Genomic DNA, 25,850 nt, shown 5'->3' on the forward strand with positions numbered 1-25,850 from the left:
CAACTAACGAAACTCTCGCCACCAATGTGGCCGCCGGAGGCAATCGTTTCCACATCTCACAAAGGCCTCAGCACACCACAGCAAACAAGAAGAATCAAACGCAGCACCTCTAGAACGGTAGCACCTACTCCGTAACTGTCATTTCCATCACTCTACTACGGTGGACATGCTTTTGTATTTCTCCTTAGCAACAAGTAGATTATTAAGCACAGCTTTTATCGGAGCCAGTCCTTGCAGTAACTCACAACGGCCGCACCACAAAACAAACGAAGGAAATCAACAGGTCGCACACAGTTGAAGAATACCGCTAACAATTCGCAGTCGTTACTGGGACATAAATACGATAGAAAACACCACCATGAAGCTAAGGAACGAACGTAGCTGTCTTAGCCAGTTCTCTTAGTCAACCACAGTGACGACACCACACAGCCTCTTATTGTCGGCGTGGTCTATCTGCGTTGTCTTCTTACGGTAGAAATAAACGTTACAATGACGCTACTCACCACTTAACCAAAGCCGGGCGGCAACTTTGAAGAAAGACAAGGAGGACAATCGGCAGAGCCTAACCACAAATCTTGGCTACGCAATACACTCTCCAGCATCATGACAAAATCCAACTAATAACCAAAACGATGAACAGCAACGTAGAACTAAACCAGACAGACGTATTTCAACACTGTCGCAGAGCTTAACACCAACCGACACTTGCTGTCAGCAGCCACGATCCTGGTCAATACGAGGTGCATTCAAGTTCTAAGGCCTCCGATTTTTTTTCTCCGGACTGGAAAGAGATTGAAACATGCGCATTGTTTTAAAATGAGGCCGTGTTCATTGTCAATACGTCCCAGAGATGGCAGCACCGTACGGCAGATGGAATTTTACCGCCAGCGGCGAGAATGAGAACTGTTTTAAATACTTAAAATGGCGACGTTTTCCTTACTTGAACAGCGTGCAATCATTCGTTTTCTGAATTTGCGTGGTGTGAAACCAATTGAAATTCATCGACAGTTGAAGGAGACATGTGGTGATGGAGTTATGCATGTGTCGAAAGTGCGTTCGTGGGTGCGACAGTTTAATCAAGGCAGAACATCGTGTGACAACAAACCGAAACAACCTCGGGCTCGCACAAGCCGGTCTGACGACATGATCGAGAAAGTGGAGAGAATTGTTTTGGGGGATCGCCGAATAACAGTTGAAAAGATCGCCTCCAGAGTTGGCATTTCTGTGGCTTCTGTGCACACAATCCTGCATGACGGCCTGAAAATGCGAAAAGTGTCATCCAGGTGGGTGCCACGAATGCTGACGGACGACCACATGGCTGCCCGTGTGGCATGTTGCCAAGCAATGTTGACGCGCAACGACAGCATGAATGGGACTTTCTTTTCGTCGGTTGTGACAATGGATGAGACGTGGATGCCATTTTTCAATCCAGAAACAAAGCGCCAGTCAGCTCAATGGAAGCACACAGATTCACCGCCACCAAAAAAATTTCGGTTAACCGCCAGTGCTGAAAAAATGGTGGTGTCCATGTTCTGGGACAGCGAGGGCGTAATCCTTGCTCATTGCGTTCCAAAGGGCACTACGGTAACAGGTGCATCCTACGAAAATGTTTTGAAGAACAAATTCCTTCCTGCACTGCAACAAAAACGTCCGGGAAGGGCTGCACATGTACTGTTTCACCAAGACAACGCACCCGCACATCAAGCTAACATTACGCAACGGTTTCTTCGTGATAACAACTTTGAAGTGATTCCTCATGCTCCCTACTCACCTGACCTGGCTCCTAGTGACTTTTGGCTTTTTCCAACAATGAAAGACACTCTCCGTGGCCGCACATTTATCAGCCGTGCTGCTATTGCCTCAGCGATTTTCCAGTGGTCAAAACAGACTCCTAAAGAAGCCTTCGCCGCTGCCATGGAATCATGGCGTCAGCATTGTGAAAAATGTGTACGTCTGCAGGGCGATTGCATCGAGAAGTAACGCCAGTTTCATCGATTTCGGGTGAGTAGTTAATTATAAAAAAATCGGAGGCCTTAGAACTTGAATGCACCTCGTACATCTCTGCCTCGTCGCTGCGGTGCCCCTATGTAACGCTGAGGCCGTAAACATTGGTAGGCAAAAACTTAAGCCCGGCCTAGTTTGCACTAACAACTCGACGCCGTCGCCACACCGTCGATCGTGCATCTGGGTAGAATCAACAGCACTTCGTGAAATACAGGGGATCTAGTATAACCGCAACGGTGCGAATTTCAAATTTTCGGAGGAAACAAGCCGGCACACTATGGATTACTTGGCACAGAATTCTGTGTTTTGCTGTTCGACAGTCTCTCCATTTCGGAAAGAACACCTCATCTTACGAGGGAAGAGGAATAAGCCACTGTCAATAGCATACTGGGTGGGGTGGGAAGGGGTATACGGGTGGGGGGGACGAAGGGTCAACGGGTGGTGGGACTGGGGAGGGCTTATCAAAACAAGCAGAATGACATGGGTAGTTGTAGAGCGATTGAAATAGCCACTTTGCCCTTTGACAGCCGCTCACGATGCTTCAACTTACTGCCATTCGTTTATTGTCAATATCGGTAGCTTGCTCCTGTGAAAATTTAGCCCTCTCGAGCGTAATATACCACCGCACCATGGGTTTCAGATCATACAGTGTGATGGCGATTGACTCGACACCTTTTATGGTAGTGTTTCCACTCTTTCCTTTGCTCCTTGTGTAGAGGTCATAGTGAAACAACCAGCACTCGTTTCAAGATGATTAGGTGACTCAAGAAGTCTTCTGGATTGCCCTGACACATCTGGAGCATTTCCCCTGGTGCTTTACTTGGGCGTCTTGACTGGTTGAGCGGTGTCACGGAACCTAGTAGACAGCGACGAACGTGATGTCCGAAGTGTCATGATAGATGATTAATGAATAATTTTCGTTCTTTCTATTATCGCCTCAGTTTTGATACGCTACTTCGTGCACAGTGGTCTCCTTTCCGCCTTTGATTCCCGGTTCTTCACACAGAGATGGTCCGCCATCTCATTCTTCGTCTTCAGACTCCGTTGCCCGTATGCGAAGCGTCTCCGCCACATGATGTCTTGACTGCGAAATTCGACTGATTACGTAAACTGTTCGTAAACATATGGAGCCACCTACCTCCGAAATCTCTAACAAGGACTTACAGATCCATGTCAAACACAATCAGTGCTGTCTTACCTTCCAAAGGTTGACTAGCTCGCTATTAAGCACCTGGGTGTAATATTTTGGCTCACCTGTCTGTACCTATAAACAAATAAGAAAGAACACGAAAGTTTTCTGAGTATGGTATCCCGTCATATTCAAAAAAATTATTGATTGCTGATTAAACCAACGCTTTCGAGCGCGGTTACAGTGGCCGTCTGCTAGAACCTCTAAACCTAGAACAATGCCTCTCTAACCGTGACCGAAGCTTTGATTTCACAAGTAATAAATACTTGTAGATTAAGAGGCGACACCATACCAAGAAAGTCTTTATATCAATTGACACTAGCCGCCGAAGTTCAACAAATTATAAATAAAAAGCTTTTTTTCACGGAGATAATTTAAACTATTTGCCTACCTCTCATAAAAAAGGGTACAGAACCGGACAGTATATGGTTATAAGATTAGTGGTGAACACCTTAAGCACGTCAGACTGTACAGGTATTTCGTGATAATACTGGGAGACGATATGAGATGGGGTGATTAATTAAAACTAATATTAAGGAAGGCAAATGAAAAAGATTTTTTGGATGAGCCTGGGAGAACTTACAGTTCATCTGTAAAGTAAATACTAGTGTGATGAATTCTGTAACCCTGTTCAAATGTTTGGGAGGTCTTAACAAGTATGCACGACAGTATACTTCGAACGAAATGAGAGACATTGCTAGAATCGTAAAGGTCGACTTAGCGCATACCAAAGTGTAACAGAAAGGCTCGGGGGAGGGGGGAGGGTGTTAGATGGGAATCCTTGCAAGAAAGCTGATGTAGTTCTTGCGAAACCGTGTTGCGTAGATTTAAACAAGCCGTATTCGAAGGACACTGCGTGACGCTTAGGCAGCCACTGTCGTAAACCCACGCGGGGATGACCGGAATAGGAGAGACAGAGCGCATTCGGTACTCTAAATAACGAGATCGTTCCTTTGAGAACGGCACTGCAGATACCCTTCCCCATTTCGCTGTTCTCCGTCTCGAATGACCTCGCTGACCGCTGGTGACGAGATATCAAACCCTTTCGTATCAACGCCTCCATCGTTTTTCTGAAGCGGAGCTTTCTTTTATCAGCCTCTTTCATCACATTTTAGACTCTTCCAGAGAGTGAATGAATAATCCTGGAACAGTCCTTAGGCTGCAATGAAGCCGTTCTTTCCAGGAGTTTCAGTCCACGACGTCATGTAGAGGAAGCGTGACGAACACGTTACGTAGAGGCGAATTTCTGTGAGACGGTGGCTTTGAATCCAATTAGGTGAACTCTCAGAGCTAGACTTGCGAAAGCATTTCTCGAAAAAAAATGTGAGCATCCGGTGCACATTGGTTATCTGTCAGAAAATTTCATTACTAAACTAAGCTTCCGAAAAAGATGTAGTTTGTCAAGTTTCGTTTAATGGTAATTCCTTCCAGAATGAAGCTTTCACTCTACAGCGGAGTGTGTGCCATTGGGAAACTTCCTGGGGTATTAAACTTCCTTTCGCAGGCAATGTTGTAACCGACGTAGCTATACAGGCACAACCGTCCACCTCCGCCTACGCCGCTCGCCCCCCCCCCCCTCACCCTTCACTATGACCACCCCTTCACAGCTTAGCTTATCCCAGTACTACACTGACTTCCCAAACTTCACAGGTTCTTCGTACTTCGTACCTTGCAATATTAACACTTCTCGAGGAGAGGATGTTGCGAGGAAAACTCTAGATGATTCTTTCCAATATTATGAAATATCTTGGAAGATTGACACGTTGACTGCGAGGAGAGCGGAGCACAGCCTCACGACTGGCCGCCACCGGCCACACCCTCCTCTTCGTTTAGCACACTTTATCTTTCGGTATCGTATTTGTAATGTATCATTCTCATGCGACTGCTTCCTTAAACATATACTATAGGTCATCGTCGCCTGTAAAGGCAATTTACGGCTGGCAACTTACTAGTTCAGCCTTACACGCGGTTGTGACTTCTTATAGTTCCACTTGCTGTAGATTTCTTTCACTCCATAACCCTCACCTTTACCAACATACTCGTTGTCATCAAGACTGCTATCGCTGTCATCTTCCTCGTCAGAAAACACCAATAATGCTACATGTCCGATATCAAAATCTGATCCTTTCAGTAACTACAGTAATTCTTCACCAGTAAAACTAGTTTTTTTAACGTTTACAGTGCCGTGCCGTCCCACCCCTCGACGGTAAGGGATCCACTTGAGCTAAAGCCACTTTTATTATATTACAATGATCTCAATGTTCACACCGAAACATAAATTAGCAGTGAGCTTCACTGTATATGGATACAGAGAAATGTTGATATCTCGCAAGAGACAGTACAGTAACGACGTGTTTGAGGGCCACTTAGGCTAGGTATACGGTCTTCGTTGTTCTTTTTCTAACACATGAAGGACTGTAATCTCAAAGGTACCTTAATGTGTGTAATGCAATCTTCCCTTTAAATGATACAGCACAGCAATCAGTCGTCCTTTTCTTGCAGGTTTTGTTCAGTAAATCTAGATTTTGACTAGTGCATAGGCATTATCAAAGCACCATTTCATCGTATCAATGCATGCTCTAGTACGTCAGTCCCCTGTTGTATCAATGGTGCATTGGTAATGGCTAGGCACTAGCTGCAATCTAGATTTGCCGAATGAAACCTACAAGAAAAGGACGACTGATTGCTGTGCTCTATCATTTGAAAGTCATATCACAGTCGTTGAATGCACTCACGTTCCTAGTGGAAGATAACCAGACAATTTTCCTTACTTTTCTGCATCGGTGCACATTTATCACTAAGCGCTACCTTCCAAGTTAGCAGCATGAGAATTGCCTAACTCCACCAAGAAACAATTTAGGCTCTTAATAATGAATACACCAGCATGACACATAGCATTAAAATGATTACATTTTGTCTGGCTACCTAAATAACAATCGAGTACTACTGAACGATACTTCAATACTGATACTTCACTACAGAAGGTTGTATACCTGGAAGAATCCTGGAGATACTAAAAGGTATCAGATAGATTATATAATGGTAAGACAGAGATTTAGGAACCAGGTTTTAAATTGTAAGACATTTCCAGGGGCAGATGTGGATTCTGACCACAATCTATTGGTTATGAACTGCGGATTGAAACTGAAGAAACTGCAAAAAGGTTTGAATTAAAGGAGATGGGACCTGGATAAACTGAAAGAAACAGAGGTTGTAGAGAGTTACAGGGAGAGCATAAGGGAACAATTGACAGGAATGGGGGAAGGAAATACAGTAGAAGAAGAATTGGTAGCTCTGAGGGATGAAGTAGTGAAGGCAGCAGACGATCAAGTAGGTAAAAAGACGAGGCCTAATAGAAATCCTTGGGTAACAGAAGAAATATTGAATTTAATTGATGAAAGGAGAAAATATAAAAATGCAGTAAATGAAGCAGGCAAAAAGGAATTCAAACGTCTCAAAAATGAGATCGACAGGAAGTGCAAAATGGCTAAGCAGGGATGGCTAGAGGACAAATGTAAGGATGTAGAGGCTTGTCTCACTAGGGGTAAGATAGATACTGCCTACAGGAAAATTAAAGAGACCTTTGGAGAGAAGAGAACCACTTGTATGAATATCAAGAGCTCAGATGGCAACCCAGTTCTAAGCAAAGAAGGGAAGTCAGAAAGGTGCAGGGAGCATATAGAGGGTTTATACAAGGGCGATGTACTTGAGGACAATATTATGGAAATGGAAGAGGATGTAGATGAAGATGAAATGGGAGATACGATACTGCGAGAAGAGTTTGACAGTGCACTGAAAGACCTGATGGCATTTATAAGAGTCGAGGGACATGAAAGGGAAGCAGTGGTTGGGAAAGGAGTGAGACAGAGTTGTAGCCTCTCCCCGATGTTATTCAATCTGTATATTGAGCAAGCAGTAAAGGAAACAAAAGAAAAATTCGGAGTAGGTATTAAAATTCATGTAGAAGAAGTAAAAACTTTGAGGTTCGCCGATGACATTGTAATTCTGTCAGAGACAGCAAATGACTTGGAAGAGCAGTTGAACGGAATGGACAGTGTCTTGAAAGGAGGATATAAGATGAACATCAACAAAACCAAAACGAGGATAATGGAATGGACTCAAATTAAATCGGGTGATCCTGAGGGAATCAGATTAGGAAATGAGACACTTAAAGTAGTAAAGGAGTTTTGCTATTTAGGGAGTAAAATAACTGATGATGGTCGAAGTAGAGAGGATATAAAATGTAGACTGGCAATGGCAACGAAATCGTTTCTGAAGAAGAGAAATTTGCTAACATCGGGTATAGATTTAAGTGTCAGGAAGTCGTTTCTGAAAGTATTTGTATGGAATGTAGCCATGTATGGAAGTGAAACATGGACGATAACTAGTTTGGACAAGAAGAGAATAGAAGCTTTCGAAATGTGGTCCTACAGAAGAATGCTGAAGATAAGGTGGGTAGATCACGTAACTAATGAGGAGGTATTGAATAGGATTGGGGAGAAGAGAAGCTTGTGGCACAACTTGACTAGAAGAAGGGATCGGTTGGTAGGACATGTTTTGAGGCATCAAGGGATCACAAATTTAGCATTGGAGGGCAGCGTGGAGGGTAAAAATCGTAGAGGGAGACCAAGAGATGAATACACTAAGCAGATTCAGAAGGATGTAGGTTGCAGTAAGTACTGGGAGATGAAGAAGCTTGCACAGGATAGAGTAGCATGGAGAGCTGCATCAAACCAGTCTCAGGACTGAAGACCACAACAACAACAACTTCACTAAAATAGATATAAAGGAATGACTGAGGATTGCTGTCACTGTCACCATCACCCGAATTAATACTTCCACATTCGCTACCGTTTTGTCAAAATAAGCCAGAACAGAATAAATGCACTCACTGAACTGATACTTGGCTGTGTCTCACTTCTACCCTTGCAAGTAACGGACGTGACCACACACATAGTTTCGTCTCGATTCTGCAACTTTTATGTATAGTAATGTTGCTGGTACACGTTTCTAACGTATGATTATGACTGACTGACTTCTTGCGAATCTGTTTTAAACTTCATTACGTAATCATGGCGTAATAACTTGTAACCTGGTAGAAACTGTAGTATGATATGGTTTTTGCAAGATTACTACCGTTTGCATACAGCCGAATAAGTGAACTGATATTTTCATAAACACACATCAAAAGAAGTTTTGCATCACTCCGGTTCCAGAACTCCTGAAAACACTCGTTGACTGTGGATAATTTATCACAGTCACAGTCCCTGTGACTGTTCAGAGATGACACTAAACCCGCCCAAAGAAGTAAACAACCATGGATGAGCAGCGCCAATTAGACGGAGGGGGTCGGACAGCAGATCAGTTCCAGTCATTCCACCAGGAAGGAGGTACACGGCTCGTGTTGTCTGTAGTTTAACCATGCCTAGACCGTCAATACCGCCGTTCGATCGCGTCCGCATTGTTACTTTGTGACAGGAAGGGCTCTCAACAAGGGAAGTGTCCAGGCGTCTCGCAGTGAACCAAAGCGGTGTTGTTCGGATATGGAGGTGATACAGAGAGACAGGAACTGTCGACGATATGACTCGCTCAGACCGCCCAAAGTATACAACTGCAGTGGATGACCACTACCTACGGTTTATGGCTAGGAGTAACACTGACCGCACCTCTACCTTGTTGCATAATGCGCCGTTGAGGAGTGGGACAATCTGGACCAACAGCGTATTGATGAACTTGTGAGTAGTTTCACGATGTAATTAATCTCCAGGAGGAAAAAAAACTGATTTGGTCATCTGAATACAGTTTACAGTCTCCTTTCGAGTACATATGGTTTTCGTTCTTCGTTTCGTTTGTTTTTAGAATAACTGACACTATTTAAATTTCCTCTAAAGTTATCTAAATCTAAAATATCGTCTGTGGTAGTTTAAGTTCACAGAGGAACATTCGTCGATATCTCATGAAAAAGACTGCATAAATGTGTTGGAACGTTTCTCTCACCTGAGATGTAATTGCTGCGAGGGAAGAAGGTGGCTGAATCTGTAGTGCTGCGCCGGCCGTTGTGACCGAGCGGTTCTAGTCGCTTCAGTACGGAACCGCGCTGCTGCTACAGTCGCAGTTTCGAATCCTGCCTCGGTCATGGATGTGTGTGATGTCCTTAGGTTAGTTAGGTTTAAGTAGTTCTAAGTATAGGGTAACGATGACGTCAGATGAAGTCCCATAGTGCTTAGAACCATTTGAACCATTTTGTAGTGCGGCATGCTTTCCGTTGGCCCCAAGAGCTGCTAATATGGCGACCAGTCCTCAATTCAGACGTTGAAAACTCTAAAAAAGTGAAATTTCTTCCTAGGAGGTGCTTCAAAAATAGAATTTACTTGACAAGTTATAATAAATCACTTCAGAAGGGATGTGGAGGTTGGCATTCTATGAGCTGTTTTACGAACACAGTTTTCTGATTTCAACAATAGACACTCACGAAAGCATTTACTGAAGTAACGTAGCGCTGCTATTACTTAAAACCTTAACTTGCAGATCAACATGTGCTGCGGCCCTTACTGTAGCCGGCCGAAGTGGCCGTGCGGTTAAAGGCGCTGCAGTCTGGAACCGCAAGACCGCTACGGTCGCAGGTTCGAATCCTGCCTCGGGCATGGATGTGTGTGATGTCCTTAGGTTAGTTAGGTTTAACTAGTTCTAAGTTCTAGGGGACTAATGACCTCAGCAGTTGAGTCCCATAGTGCTCAGAGCCATTTGAACCATTTGAACCTTACTGTAAATAATATAAACAAATTTTGCTACGTTCTCAGTCTTTTTTCAGTCACAAAAAGATCGTACAATAGCCACTTTCTACTGTATCGTTCGTGGCTCTGGTGTAGCTCACCGTCTCTCCACGACTCTTACTCAAAATAAAATCTGGTAATTAATATGTACACCGTTACTGACAATGTATCATACACTCGTTTATCTGTGATGAAAAACCGCACGCTGTTTTTGTGCCTCGTCCGTTGTTTTGAAAGCTTTACGTTTCTGCTGTCCTCTTCGTAGATCTTAATAACTCTTCTTGCTTCTGATCTCCAGCCATCGGGTCTTCTATTTCCTCTCTTCTTCGTTGAAAATCTTCAAAGCCAATGTTTATTCTTGAGATTAACGTTTCCTTATAACAATTATATAATGATGATTTTCTTGAAGATTCTTCATTACTCTTACGGTGTTCTTCAGAGAATCGTTTCCATCTACTTGTTTCATGTAATCGTCCCTCCTTCTGGTACACCTCTGTGAATTGTTTCCCAATACACATTCGCCTAGAAATTGCCGAACACGTACTTACGCAAACGCGTGACTGACCAATACAACACGCAACTCTCTCTCTCTCTCTCTCTCTCTCTCTCTCTCTCTCTCTCTCTCTCTCTCGCATCAAATCACATGTTACGTTTCTGCTTGTATTGAAAAGGAAGAAAATCTCTGTCACACCATACAGAACTGACAATACACCACAGAACGATTATAAATACACAGCACAATCTCAGATAAGTTGAGCAAAGCAGGTTATGCATCGGTTAACACTAGAATAATTGTGAATCAGTACAGAATAATGTGAGAAACAGATGTAAAAATTTCAGAGCGAGAACTCTGAACATTTAAGAGCACTGGAAACTGATGGCATATACTGCAAATTTATAAAACTCCTCGCCGGCCGCGGTGGTCTAGCGGTTCTAGGCGCTCCGTCCGGAACCGGGGGACTGCTACGGTCGCAGGATCGAATCCTGCCTCGGGCATGGATGTGTGTGATGTCCTTAGGTTAGTTAGGTTTAAGTAGTTCTAAGTTCTAGGGAACTGATGACCACAGATGTTAAGTCCCATAGGCTCAGAGCCATATAAAACTCCTCACTGAAAATAATCAGCACCCTACTGGCATTGCAACACTCGTTCAGATCCTAAGGCACAATAACCATCAGTACTGTTTGTTAAGGCTAGAAGAAAACCTCCACATCCTAAATGTTATTACACGTCTCACTGAAACAAACAGTATTCTGTAGCAGAACGTTAATTCCTTTTTCTAAACTAACTATCAAACAACGTATAAAAAATACACACATACACACAGAAGCGAACAAAGAAGCAGAAAAGTTGAATACACAACTAAACAAATTAAAAACTTCGCCGTCGACAAGCGCAAACACAACAGAGAAACAAACGGCTGGCAACAGCGCGTCTGTATCGTATATGCAGTGAAAAGTGCGTACAAGCGACCACAGTGAAATAACATTTTCATTCAGCCAACAAATACGAAAACTGTAACAGACCCACTGCACTCTCTGCAAAGAGCATATCATACCAGATAACGTTCCAAAACAAGACTAACGAAGTCTTACAGACGCCCACATGTAGTTTTATAGATAATAGTTTTATAGACTCGTTTAGATAGTTTCATAGATAACAACTCGTTTAACAGCCAGATACTGATCAACTGCAGCTTTCTATCTGAATATTAGTTATGAGGTTACATTCTTCGGAAAAAAAATCAATATAGACGTTGCATTAACCCCTTTGTGCTCCAAAAATTTTATATTTGAAAGAAAAAATTAAAATCAAATTTTGTAACTAGTTATAAAGTGTTAAAGACTACATAAGGACAAATCCTAGATATGTTATATCTGTCAGATATAACTGTATATACTGCATTATTGTGACAGACCCGCCAGGTTAGCCGAGAGCGCTAATGCGCTGCTTCCTGGACTCGGGTAGGCGCACCGGCCCCGGATCGAATCCGCCCAGCGGATTACCCTCGTCAGTCGGTGTGCCGGCCAGCCTGGATGTGGTTTTCAGGCGGTTTGCCACACCCCACTTGGTGAATACCGGGCTGGTCCCCACGTTCCGCCTCAGTTATACGACTCGCAGACATGTGAACACGCTTACACTATTCCATTACTTACACTCGACGCAGACAGCAGGGTACACTAATTCCGTCCCAGGGGGTACGGGGTGGTGGCAGGAAGGGCATCCGGTGACCCCTTTCCACTAACCTTGCCAAATCCGTTCCTGACAACGCCGACCCTGCGTCAGCGCGGGACATGGCACCAGTGAAAGAAAGAAAGAAAGACTGCATTATTGCGACAACAGGCGTTTGAGAAATTAAACTCTTACAACACTTCGTTTAGTAAAAGATATGTATTTAACGTTTTAATGAGACATTTACATGATTAAAAATACAAAATATATAGTGGCTAACATTTTAAATAATTATGTACAATGCGTTATTAGCGAAACTCTCATATCTTCGATTTGTTTAGACACAGATAAACGTTACACTTACTACACATTAATACTGTGTTTTTTACCATTTTATCTTGTATCTGTAACCTGAGGCCAGTGATCTGCTCTATCGGTTCACGCATACCTAACTGTAACCAGTTTTGTTGAACCATGATGCGTCTTGGACAGTAGTTCTACGTCTGTATTGGGTGAAGCCCTAACTCTCGTTTTATTTGTCAAGTCATTTCCTTGCTTGAAGAGTGGCTTTTGCCATTATGGATTTGAATTCTAGTAGATCTTTTTGTTTATTACAGGGAATTTTGAAATTGTCGCAGTCATACGCAGACAGCACACGAGATCTGAAATCGCCATTTGCACTTCGTGTTGCATGAAACCTTTGGAATTAATTGCTCATAAAATAAAAGCTTCAGGGTGTTAGCGGTTAGAATTTCCACATCGCAAAAAAAGTGAAATGTAATGTGTTCTAAGTGTTGACATCGGATGTCCATATGAATTATTGGAAACTTGAAATATACAGGGTGAGTCACCTAACGTTACCGATGGATATATTTCGTAAACCACATCAAATACTGACGAACCGATTCCACAGACCGAACGTGAGGAGAGGGGCTAGTGTAATTGGTTAATACAAACCATACAAAAATGCACGGAAGTATGTTTTTTTACACAAACCTACGTTTTTTTTAATGGAACCACGTTAGTTTTGTTAGCACATCTGAACATATGAACAAATACGTAATCAGTGCCGTTTGTTGCATTGTGAAATGTTAATTACATCCGAAGATATATTGTAACCTAAAGTTGACGCTTGAAACCTCCGACGTTCAGTTGCGTGTTGTAACAAACACGGCCACGGTCGGCGAGCAGCATCTGCAGGGACATGTTTACGATGACGACCGTGTTTACGAGTGTGGCTGTAGTGCACTGTTATGGTTTGGTCTAGCTGCCGCAGTGTCCGCATGTAGCGCTTGCTGCTATTGTTATTCTGCATTCTTCTCCGCACGCAGACCAACTGTAGCACACCGTGTTACCAGACGTCTGTGATAGTGTAGTGTTGTAGGAACTGTGACCATGGTGTATTCGAACTCTGAAAAGGCGGAGATGATACTCATCTATGGCGAGTGTCGACGAAATGCAGCTGAAGCCCGCAGGGTGTATGCAGAGCGGTACCCGGACAGAGAGCATCCAACGTGCCGCACATTGCAAAACATCTACCGCCAACTGTATGCAACAGGTATGGTCGTAGCACGCAAACGGGTCCGCAACAGGCCAGTCACAGGAGAAACGGGTGCAGTTGGTGTGTTAGCTGCTGTTGCCATGAACCCACACACGAGTACACGGGACATTGCGAGAGCCGGTGGACTGAGCCATAGTAGTGTCATGCGCATACTGCATTGTCACCGCTTTCACCCGTTTCATGTGTCGCTACATCAGCAATTACATGGTGATGACCTTAATTATCGACTGCAATTCTGTCAATGGGCATTAACAGAGAATGCGTTGCAGTTCTACCTGTTTACCGATGAAGCGGGTTTCATAAACCACGGGGCAGTGAATCTACGGAACATGCATTACTGGTCCGTGGACAATCCTTGCTGGCTCAGACAGGTAGAGTGACAGCGACCGTGGACTGTAAATGTATGGTGCGGAATCATTGGCGACCACCTCATTGGTCCTCTCTTCGTTGCAGGGGCCCAAACAGCTGCAACATACATCGCGTTTCTACAGAATGATCTGCCAACGTTGCTCGAAAATGTCCCACTGGAAACGCGTCGACGTATGTGGTATCAGCATGATGGTGCACCTGCACATTCCGCAATTAACACTCGGCTGACCCTTTACAGGATGTTCGACGGGCGTTTCATAGGGCGTGGAGGACGCGTAAATTGGCCAGCCCGTTCTCCTGATCTTACACCTCTGGACTTCTTTCTGTGGGGTACGTTAAAGGAGAATGTGTACCGTGATGTGCCTACAACCCCAGAGGATATGAAACAACGTATTGTGGCAGCCTGCGGCGACATTACACCAGATGTACTGCGGCGTGTACGACATTCATTACGCCAGAGATTGCAATTGTGTGCAGCAAATGATGGCCACCACATTGCACATCTATTGGCCTGACATGTCGGGACACACTCTATTCCACTCCGTAATTGAAAACGGAAACCACGTGTGTACGTGTACCCCACCCCTCTTGGTAATGTACATGTGCGTCAGTGAAAAAGACCAATAAAAAGGCGTTAGCATGTGGACGTAATGTGCTGTTCCAGTCTCTTCTGTACCTAAGGTCCATCACCGTTCGCTTTGGATCCCTACGTAATTCGGTGCTCTCCGATACACACGATGGAACAGCGGAGGAGTGGTACTCAAGCGTCAAATTTAGGTTACAATACCTCCGGATGTAATTAACATTTTACAATGCAACAAACGGCACTGATTACGTATTTGTTTATATGTTCAGATGTGCTAACAAAACTAACGGGGTTCCATTTAAAAAAACCTAGGTTTGTGTTAAAAAACATACTTCCGTGCATTTTTGTATGGTTTGTATTAAACAATTACACTAGCCCCTCTCCTCACGTTCGGTCTGTGGAATCGATTAGTCAGTATTTGATGTGGTTTACGAAATATAGCCAGCGGTAATGTTAGGTGCCGCACCCTGTATATATATATATATATATATATATATATATATATATATATATATATATACTCCGCAAACCACCTAATGGTGTTTGGCAGAGGGTACCTTCGGTACCACCATCTGATACATCCAACACTGTTCCACTCGCGAATAGTGCGTGGCAAAAATGATTGGCGCTAAGCCTCAGTATTGGCTCTGATTTCTCGAATTTTCACCTCGCGCTCGACGCGCGAGATGTATGTGGGGAGAAGTAATACGTTGCCCGACTCCTCCTGAAAAGTGCTGTCGCGAAATGTCAATAGTATATCTCTCCGTGATGCACAACGCCTCTCTTGTAACGTCTGCCAGTGGAGCCTATGCAAATAATGAACACTGATGTAGTCTGGTGCTACAAACCAACGGTGATATTTGATTTCACTCCATTTGATTTCATCTGTCGCATGCCCCCAGAAAGGCACACAAATCCCCAAATGATGCGTATTTTGCACATACATTATTTTCGACCTGACTTGCGCCTGCAATTAGTTTATTACATAAAAATGTGATATATGTGACATCACAGGTATTATTAACAATCAAACAACTTTCATTTAAAAATTATCTTCTTGTGGGAGTCCAAAGCCTCAACGTGTATTGAGAATGTAAACATTGTCCGAGTAGGCTGTGCTCGTACATCCATTATGCGTGCATGTCCGAAGGAACATTGCGTCGAAATCCGAGATAACACAGGCACTGCAATATCGTATTCATCCGCTGACACCGGGCATGCGACGTTCAATTAAAATGTCTCCCCTTAGGGGAATATACATAGTAGCTTTACGAGTACAGGTTGTAGACACGTGGGTAACGGCATACGAAAGTTTGGGTGTGTCCGTGAGCCGTGCACGGATAGCCAAATGGTAAGGCGACCGTTCGTGATAAGCGGAAAATGCGAATTCGAGTCCCGCTCCTGCACAAATTTTCACTGTCTAAATAACGATTTCATAGCTGATGGTTGTTCATATTTGCAAATGCGAATACATTTCATGTACGGGGGTTGGAACTTTAATAGTGGCAACTATTTATTTACAACACGACAAGATAGGTACGTGTTTCAAAGTTTTACTGACCTTCAAAGTAGTCACCAGCACTGTGTATAACCCGTTGCCAGCGATGTGGAAGTCATAGGATACTCTTAGCAGTGCCAGTTGTGTTGACAGTTCGAGCGGCACGGTCTATTGCCCGACGAATATGTAGCAGTTCTGAAGCGAGTATCGTGAAGTGCTTTCTTCAGTTTAGAAATTGAGTTGAACTCACGAAGGCTTAAGTCAGGGGAGTGCAGTTGTTGGTATAGCACTTAGCAGCCTCATCAGTCGAGCAAATCAGTAACAGCTTGCACTGTACGTGCTTGAGCATTGTCCTGCAAAATGATGGTCAGGTCCTGCAGAAAGTGTCATCACTTCTGTCCCTATGCTGTTCATTTTTGGAACACAACCTATGACCAGCTTAGAGACAGAAGTGATGACATTTTTTGTAGGACCTGACCATCATTTTGCAGAACAATGCTCAAGCACGTACAGTGCAAGCTGTTACTGATTTGTTTGACTGATGATAAGTGCTATACCACCTACTGCACACCCCTGACCTGAGCCCTCGTAGGGTTCAACTCGATTTCTAAACTGAAGGAAACACTTCGCGGAATTTGCTTCAGTACTGCTACTGATTCGTCGGGCAATAGACCGCGCCGCTCGAACAGTCACAACTGGCACTGCTAAGAGTATCCTACGACTTCCACATCGCTGGCAATTGGTTATACACAATGCTGGTGACTACTTTGTAGGTCAGTAAAACTTTGAAACATGTATCCATTTTGTACGAGCTTTAAATAAATAGTTGCCACCATTAAAGTTCCAACCCTAGTATTTCATAACGGATGTAGTCGCCGCAGTAGCTGTTCCTTCGGACTTGCATGCATGTCGCCTTTGCGTCCTAATCCGGAATAACTCAGGCATTGCAATATCGTGTCTTGTCAACCAACAGTTTTACAAAGATGTGCACGTTATTACAACGCCCCATGTCACACAACCACAGAATTTTTTTACCTCAAATGGTGTTCCCGTTGTTCCACAATCCCCTATTCACCTGATCTGAGTCCTCGTGATTTTTTTCCTTTTCGGAATTTGAGAAACGTCTTAAAATGACGTCATATTTGGACTCTGGAGAACATTCAGAAGAATGTGACATGTTAAAGGCGCTACCAGGTGAGGCCTTCCATCACTGTTACCAAGACTGGGAACAACGACCCGGTCGGTGTGTAACTGCCGAGGGGGGACTTGTTTCAAGGGGACAATACTGTTGTCTGAAAACACTTTGGTAGATAAAACATCAGTCTCATTACTTTTCTCACACACCTCGTGTCTTACAGAATCAATAAAAGGAAATCCCTGTGTAGTTCCCACCGCTGCCATGGCGTACGTTCGTGTAATAAAACAAGATTTCGTTCTTGCACGAGGACGGACTGTTTTAATTCTTAAGAATTACATTATAGCGGTATATAGTTAGCTATATATTGCCAGTAGGCCCTTAACACGTTTATTTTCGTATCGTATCATGTGGGTGATGTTTTCTGATGTTTCGTCTGCCTTGAATAATTGTGGAATCTGCATTGTAAGAGAGCCTCTCTCTTTCTCTGATTCCCAGTATGTACATTAAGATTTTGGAGACACTTTTAATGCACCTGACATTTCCGATCATGTTCTTGTACCAAATAGCTTAAATAACAGCGATGATGATGTTTGGCTTGTGGGGTGCTCAACTGCGTGGTCATCAGCGCCTGTGCGAAGTCCTAATTTTTTTACACCGTCCAAACTAGCCACTATCACGAATGATGATGATGATGGTGAAATGATGAGGACAACACAAACACCCAATCCCCGGGCAGAAAAAAATCCCCAACCCTGCCGGGAATCGAAGCCGGGACCCCGTGATCCAGCGGCAGCAACGCTGTCCACCAGACCACGAGCTGCGGACAAATAACAGCGATGAAAGTATTTCTGTACTGGTACTGCAATCTGCATCCTCGCGATTTCAACACACGGTTTGTTGTGCCATTTTCAGAGAAGGAGGAATAGAAAACTAATCACATGTAATACGACACTGCAGAAAGTTATCAATCACGGAACAAAAGCAAACTGTTCCACATTCTTCAAAGATATGCAGCAATTGAGGAGTTAATCCGAGAGAATTGCATGCGTAGACGAGATTTAATTTCCACATTAGTACGTAAAACTATGTATCTACTGCTACAGAGGGTTTACCCTGCGAAGTGCGTCGATATGCCTATTCTGTACACGGTACGGTGCTAAACACTTCGTACGCACACTGAAACAATTAATGTTTTATTGCAAGTGTTTCGGTTTAATTAGTATTACTATACTTCAGAGGAAACGAACCAAGGACGCACCTGAAACGAGCATTATCATCAAAGTGGCACACTTGCAATGTATGCGGCCGACTTGAAATCAAACAGTAGAAGCATCAGCGCTTCGCTAACGAGAGTACAATAATTTGACTTGAGTGGCATCCGTTCCTGTTGTAAGTAATTCGATAGCGAGGCAGAGCCATTTCGTCCATTCGTTAGCGATGTTAGGAATGTAATTATTGGACGCATTAACGCAATTGTTAAAACATCCACTGAAAAATAGAAACGGAGTGACAGGGACAAATACTTCAAAATAGCGTTGAAAATTAAATGGACGGTCATAGACCGTGAGAGAATAGAGGAACGACGAAACCAATGACCGCCTGGTGGTCGATACTATAAAGGGCGTTCAGTAAGTAATGCGACACACATTTTCCTCTGTCAGTTTCGGTTGAAAATATGGAGAACATGTTGCGACTTCGTGGAATAATCGTGCTTCAGCCCCTATGATTTCATGAGGTGGCGGGGCTATTCACAGAAATCAAAAACACGTCTGTAACGAAGGTACTTTCGAACCAGCGAGCTTTTGCCGAAAAATTAGTGCATCGCAGATGCTCATAGGCGCTTTCATAGGCGCTTGCAGTATGTCTGCGGAGACCTGGTAGTGAAAAAAAGCACGGTGAGTCGTTGGCCGAGTCATCTGTCATCATCGCAACATGGCCGGGGAAAACTGTTTCATCTTCCGGGTGCCGGCTGGCCACACACAGCTGTGATTCCTGCATTGTTGGAACGGCAGACTCTCTTATTCGAGGTGATCGAGGGATCGGAATTCAATACCTCGCCGCACAATTGCACTTCTATGTTAGTAGCGGTAAATGACACGTACATCAGGTGAGGTGCTCAAAGGTGTGTGCCCAACAGAAGACCGTAAAGAGCAACGAAGGACCATCCGTGCGGAAATTTTTTGCGAGTTACGAGCAGTACGTCGATGATGGGGAGGTTATTGTTCCAGCAAGACATTGGCTCCGATATCGAGTAGTAAGGTGGCGTGAGGTCGTACGGAGATTATGCTGAAAGACAGGGATCTGTAGCCAAAGTGTGGGAAATAGTATGGTGTACCGAAATCCTGAATAAAATCAACCTGATTTCAGAAAAAAATATATTATGAGCAATTTAATGCACGCTCCTTGTCTGAACCTCACAATTGACGGCGCTGCTACAGCGTTATTAATGCCCACGGTTTGTCAGCGGTGCTTCCAATATGATCTACTGCCGTAACCTCATAGAGCGTGCATATTCATTACTGTACTCGAAAAGATGGGAGGTTGGATCACAAGTTGAAGTTAGTCCCACACGGAGATAGTAAGCTTTGGAAACAATATAATTATCCCTCACTACTGTAAACTTGCAAAGTTCAATGGTTCAAATGGCTCTGAGCACTATGGGACTCAACTGCTGAGGTCATTAGTCCCCTAGAACTTAGAACTAGTTAAACCCAACTAACCTAAGGACATCACAAACATCCATGCCCGAGGCAGGATTCGAACCTGCGACCGTAGAGGTCTTGCGGTTCCAGACTGCAGCGCCTTTAACCGCACGGCCACTTCGGCCGGCTCTTGCAAAGTATTAGTACGTTTATGCCGTCTGTTTCATAAGGGAAACACAAGGATCGCCTTAAAAACTAAATTGTTTTATTCTATTCTTACAGCATCGGGTCATACAACGGTGCGATTATGTCTTATGAAGCCTCCATCAGACGATTTTAAAGTGTCATATAGTTAATTTTTTTCCTTCCGGGTCCTTGGCCACTAAGCATTTTCCGAATGACAACGTGGTTCCACAACTCGTTTCATATACAACCTTTATTTGTGATACCGTAATTTCAGCAGTTAACAGATTTTCAAACGCTTGAACTGAAGCAAGTTTCGACAGCGCTGTGCAAATTACGCAGCTTCAGAGATGGAACGACTTATATTCATTACTGCTCAGAGGAATAACAATCAGCCAAAGAGCTATTGTTTTCAACAGCAGAAAACTTTGGTAGCGACATAACACAACCGTTACAGTAATTAGTGACAAAGCTGTTGCGCTGTTATCAAAGTACTGCAAACGTCCTGGCGACCTAGTGCGCCACGCATTCAGATTGTCTGATGCTTTTATAGAAATTTTTAAGCCCTGAAAATACCATTTTGTATGACCGGAACCGGGAATGGTGCAGTAGAAGACGTTTGTTAACTAAGAGTCTGTATAGCATAGTTCATTCAGATGAGCAGAAAGAAGGGAGACGGTGAAGCCTGCAACAGACACATACCCTACTCCTCTAGCTCAGCATCTAAATCAACTCCTCTATTCAAGGGCAGGATTGTCTTTAGTTGTGTCTCATTCCATCAGGCCACAGGGTAGTGCATAATTTTTGGATGCTATTACAACCTACATCCATATAAAACTGGTAACTGAAGTCAAGGACTGACCATTTTCCAAGAGGCTAGAAGGAACCTAAACATAACCTGCAGAGGACGACAACTGACCAACAGCGATACCCCAAAATACCTGGGAGTAAAGCTAGACCATTCCCTCATCTTCAAAGTCCACTGCAAGGACAAACAAAATGAAAGTATCTGCTAGGAACAACATCATTCGGAAACTGACAAGGAACAGTTGGGGCGCACAACCAGATGTTCTTCGCACATCTGCATTGTCCTTATGCTTCTCCGCTGCTGAATATCCAGCATCCGTGTGGCAGAACTCCAGCCGTGCTAAGCAAGTGCCGTTCCTGTGCACCGCCTCTATCAGTGCAACGCTCTGGCAAATGATGACGCATCCAGAATGAGATTTTCACTCTGCAGCTGAGTGTGTGCTGATAAGGAACTTCCTGGCAGGTTAAAACTGTGTGACGCATCGACTCGCGGATATCATTTTCAAAATGTGCAGGTGCTCCGTCCTGCATGAAGTGAAGCTGAGGGTTGTTCCATAGTGAAATTACTGGTGCTATACGATCTTGCAGAATTTCCAGGTATCTTTCGCCACTCATTGTGTTCCGCAGAAAGAACGGGCCAACAACTTCTGATGACGTGATGCCACACCATAGTCTCACTTTCAGACGCCCCTGTGCTTTTCCAACACATTCGTGTGGGGTTACGGCTGCCCAATAACGGCAGTTATGTATCTGTACTAATCCCCCCACGTGAAAAACTGGCGCATCAGTCCACAGAAGGATATTCTCAAAATTTTCGGAACAAATGTCATTAAAAACATAGAAAATTTCTCCAATCACTCACAGTCACCATGAAACAACTGCTGCACATAATGTGGATTCCACGGTGTCAAAGTGAGACCTTTCTTATGAATCGTTGCACCTGCGTAACGTGATAAACAACTTCTGTCAACATTCTCTGGTGTCCTCGAATGTTGATGGGCTACCTAATCTTCTTCCATCGGCGACACACCCTGTTCTTAGTAATTTGGAATGGTAATTTTTAACAGTTTTTGCATTCAGTGTTGCATGGATCCCTCGTTCAGCCTTCCACTATCTTCATACTCGCACCACAGATCCCCAGACCTCATAACGAGCCGCTATTTTGGTCGTTATTCCGCAGTCAACACAGGCGCCATAACCCAACTGAAACAGGAGAAAGAATAACATTAAACACAACCTCAAGGAGTGCTGTTTCTAACAAAAGCATTTCTAAGAAAATAAATTCATAAAGAAATTATAACTGTTTAAGGAGTGACTTATCGGAAACAGTGTACTCATTGAAGAAGCAATGATGGAAATTAAAAAAGAAGCTGCAAAATTCAAATTTAAGGGATATCAGTGCTAAGATTCGCTGATGAATTGCAATTTTCAGTGAAAGTGAGGAAGAATTACAGGATGTGTTGAATAGAATGATCAGTGTAATGAAAATAGAATATGGATCGACAGTAAATCGAAGAAAGACGAAACTAATGGAATTAGTAGAAATGAGAACAGCGAGGAACTGAACATCAAAATTGGGGATCACGAAGTAGACGAAGGTAAGAAATACTGCTACCTTTGAAGCAAAATAGCACGTGGTGGACGGAGAAAGGAGGACGTAAAAAGCTGACTACCACTGGTAAAGGGCATTCCTCGCCAAGAGAAGTCTACTAGTATCGAACATAGGCCTTAATATGAGGAAGAAATTTCTGAGAATGTATGTTTGAAGCACAGCATCAACAAGGTGGTGGAACATTGACTGTGGGAAAACCACAACAGAAGAGAATCGAAGCATTTGAGATGTGGTACTATCGAAGAATGTTGAAAATTAGGTGGACTGGTAAGGTAAGGAATGAGGAGATTCTTCGCAGAATCGGCGAGGAAAGGAATATACGGAAAACACTGACGAGAAGAAAAGTCAAGTAGTATTTAAAGGAGCTGTAGAGGGTAAAAATTGTAGGAGAAGGCAGAAATGGGAATACATTCAGCAGATAATTGAGGATGTCGGTTGCAAGAACCGCTCTGATGTGTTAAGGTTGGCACAGGTGAGGAATTCGTGGCGGACCACATCATATCATAAGACTGATAACTAAAAAAAAGTTCAGAAGAATTATACTGTGTAACAGAACATGTCCTTTCTATCAGTATCTGACGTGTTTAGTTCATCAAATTATTATCGCTTCCAAACAACGCAGATGTCATTCGTCGGGGAGTTGGTAAAAAGTAGCATATTTAATTCCGACGAGAAACACAAAATGCGAGGTTTAATGCGATTAGTTCGGAATTCCGCGTTAACAGAATTGTATCCGCCTGGATGAATGAGATCTGTCAGCACAACAACACGGATTAGTTCACACAATAGAGAGCGCACATGTGCGATAATTTTATCGACCGTTCTACACAGAGGTGAATACGGGCAGGCACGTGGGACGCTGTCCACGTGACAGCCAGGTAGCCGGCCAGATGCGTATGGCAGGCGGAATCCCAGCTCAGCCATCACCATTATACGCAAAACTACCGTAGTGTTAGAGTTTCGGTTAAGGGTACGCAATTAAGAAGAAAATGTGAATATCTGCTTAATCCTATATGTTAAATCGTTGTAAAGATAATGCATTTTTTACTGTTAACACATACACAAGAACAAGAGTCCAAAAAGCATTAACTTTGTACGTTAACCCACACATGCGGGAAAGAATAATGACGCGTTTTAACCTGGTATTTGAATAAAGTAGCAAAATTTGTAAAAATTAAGTTGTCAAACTAATGCAATTTCTCTCTTATTGAGGAATGAAACAATAGTCATTGTTGATGGTGGCACGCTTTCTTCCTACTGCATCTATACAAATCTAAAAAGAATGCAATGATTTCAAAGTGAAACTGGCTCCTGAAGCTTTTACTATTTACCAGCCATACTAATTTAACACCACCATCAGTTCTATGGGGCCTGTATCTGAGAGAAGCGAGAGCAGCAGATCACAATTCGTAGACAATGGCCAGATCATACGTAAGATTCCCTTGCCCAAAAAGATCGCAAGTCTCTATTAAATGATCTGCAAATAATCTCAGGGACGTGTTTTGCTTACAGCACAATGAAATCAATGGCTGAACACGAAATCCATAGGGCACATTGCGTCTCTTTACCATGATCTGCTGAGCTCGCGGTTCCAGACAGCTTTTCTGAAACAAATATTACAAAACCGCAATTCACGTACAACTTAATAACTGCGAGGAGAAACTTTATTTATAATTGAAAACAATAATGTAATTCTTTTTTAACATATTTAATTACAAATCAAATCTGTATGAACTACAGAGACAAGCAAAATACGTCTGCTCAGTTCGCTGTAGACAAGAGGAGAAGAGAGGTTCAATTTTCTGAGAGAAGCTTCGCTCCTCGCTTTTTTCGTAAAACGTATGAAAATATAATTCCTCCGATTCGTTTCTCTAATATAGTTGGTCTGAATTTACAGTTCATACACGTTTCATTACGTTTATCTTTGACAACTTGAAATATTCCTTTAATAAAAGAGCGCACATTCGCAAGAAAATTTCTTTGAAATAGTAATTTCTTAGAACATTTCTCTTGGAGAACAGCGGTTTTTTTAATACTTTAAGATTAACATAAACAGTCTCGACCGTAAGAAATTTTTTTCCCTTTTGAGGTTACCAGTTTTGGTCTGTTTTAGATCATCTTCAGACTTCATACCATGATAGTAGGCGGTGGCGGTGAACGAAGCAAGCGTTACGACTCCACGAACGGTAACAGAGCTAAAGAAAAAGTAAAAAAAAAAAATTCCTTCGGTCAAGACTGTTTACGTTCAGTTTGAAATAATTTTGTACTTAAAAAAAGATGACATTCCTCTAGTAATGCTTGAGTACGTATATAGTCGGATAAGAGTTCAAATACAAAATTCTTCATCAGTGGTCACGCAGATAACATCATAGGCTTTCATAATGAGCACAGTTGTTACAGCACCATTCTTTACATTTATCGGACTGTATCTAGTCACCAACAAAATAACATCTACACCATGGGCAAGTGTACTTCTTTTCTTTCGTAATCATTTTCCTGAGGAGCTATGAACACTTTTCTATGTGGAAAATCAGGCTCATTCTGTTTTAGATCCACAGGTCCTTAGAGTCATTCCCCTACATCACAGGGTCCCAGGTTTGATTCCCGGCCGGATCCGATATTTCTTTGCTTGAGGACTCAGTGGTTTTGTTATCCTAAGATTTTTTATGTCATCTTTATCGCCAAAATAGTGCCAAATAGAAAGACTTGCACCTGCAGGCCAAACAGCTCCAAAAAAGTACGAAAAGGAATCCTCTAAATTTCGGTTACCCGATGAATCTCACGAACCTAAAAGCTGTAAATTGAACTAAATACTTAGGAATTACAAATAACTTAAATTGTAACGCCCAGATAGATAAGCAAACCAGAGATTGCGATTTATTGGCACAGCACTTATAAAATGCAACAGGTCTGCTAAAGAGACTGCTTAGACTACGCATGTCCGCCCTCTTCTGGAGTACTGCTGTGCGGTGTGGGATCCGGATCAGAAAGGGGTGACGGAGAACATCGAAACAGTTCAAGGAAGGAAGCTCGTTTTGGATAGTCGCGAAATAGGAGAGATTATACCACAGATATGATTCGCTAATTGTGATGGCAATCATTAAAAGAAAGGCTTTTTCGATGCGGCAGGATCTCCTCATGACATTGCGATCACCAACTATTTTCTCAGAAGATGAAAATATTTTGTTGGCATTCACCTACATAGGAATAAACGATTGTGATAGTAAGAGAAATCACAGCTCGCACGCAAAGCTTTAAGTGTTCGTTTCTTAAGAGAGAAACGGCAGAGAAATAGCTTGAGGGTGATTCGATGAACCC

At 43.1% G+C, this 25,850-nt stretch overlaps 1 protein-coding gene across 1 annotated transcript in view; it reads left to right on the forward strand.

Moving 5' to 3' along the window:
* Positions 1–25,850, forward strand: part of LOC126455984 (uncharacterized) — a gene marked incomplete at its 3' end in the record, with an annotated part of 1,226,620 nt that overhangs the window by 571,232 nt on the left and 629,538 nt on the right. The window contains exon 21 of the mRNA XM_050091741.1: positions 25,520–25,546. Within this exon, the coding sequence (XP_049947698.1) occupies positions 25,520–25,546 (27 nt within the window). The remainder of the gene's footprint in view (positions 1–25,519; positions 25,547–25,850) is intronic.

This window comes from Schistocerca serialis, chromosome 2 (genome assembly GCF_023864345.2).
Source record: "Schistocerca serialis cubense isolate TAMUIC-IGC-003099 chromosome 2, iqSchSeri2.2, whole genome shotgun sequence".
NCBI lineage: Eukaryota > Metazoa > Arthropoda > Insecta > Orthoptera > Acrididae > Schistocerca > Schistocerca serialis.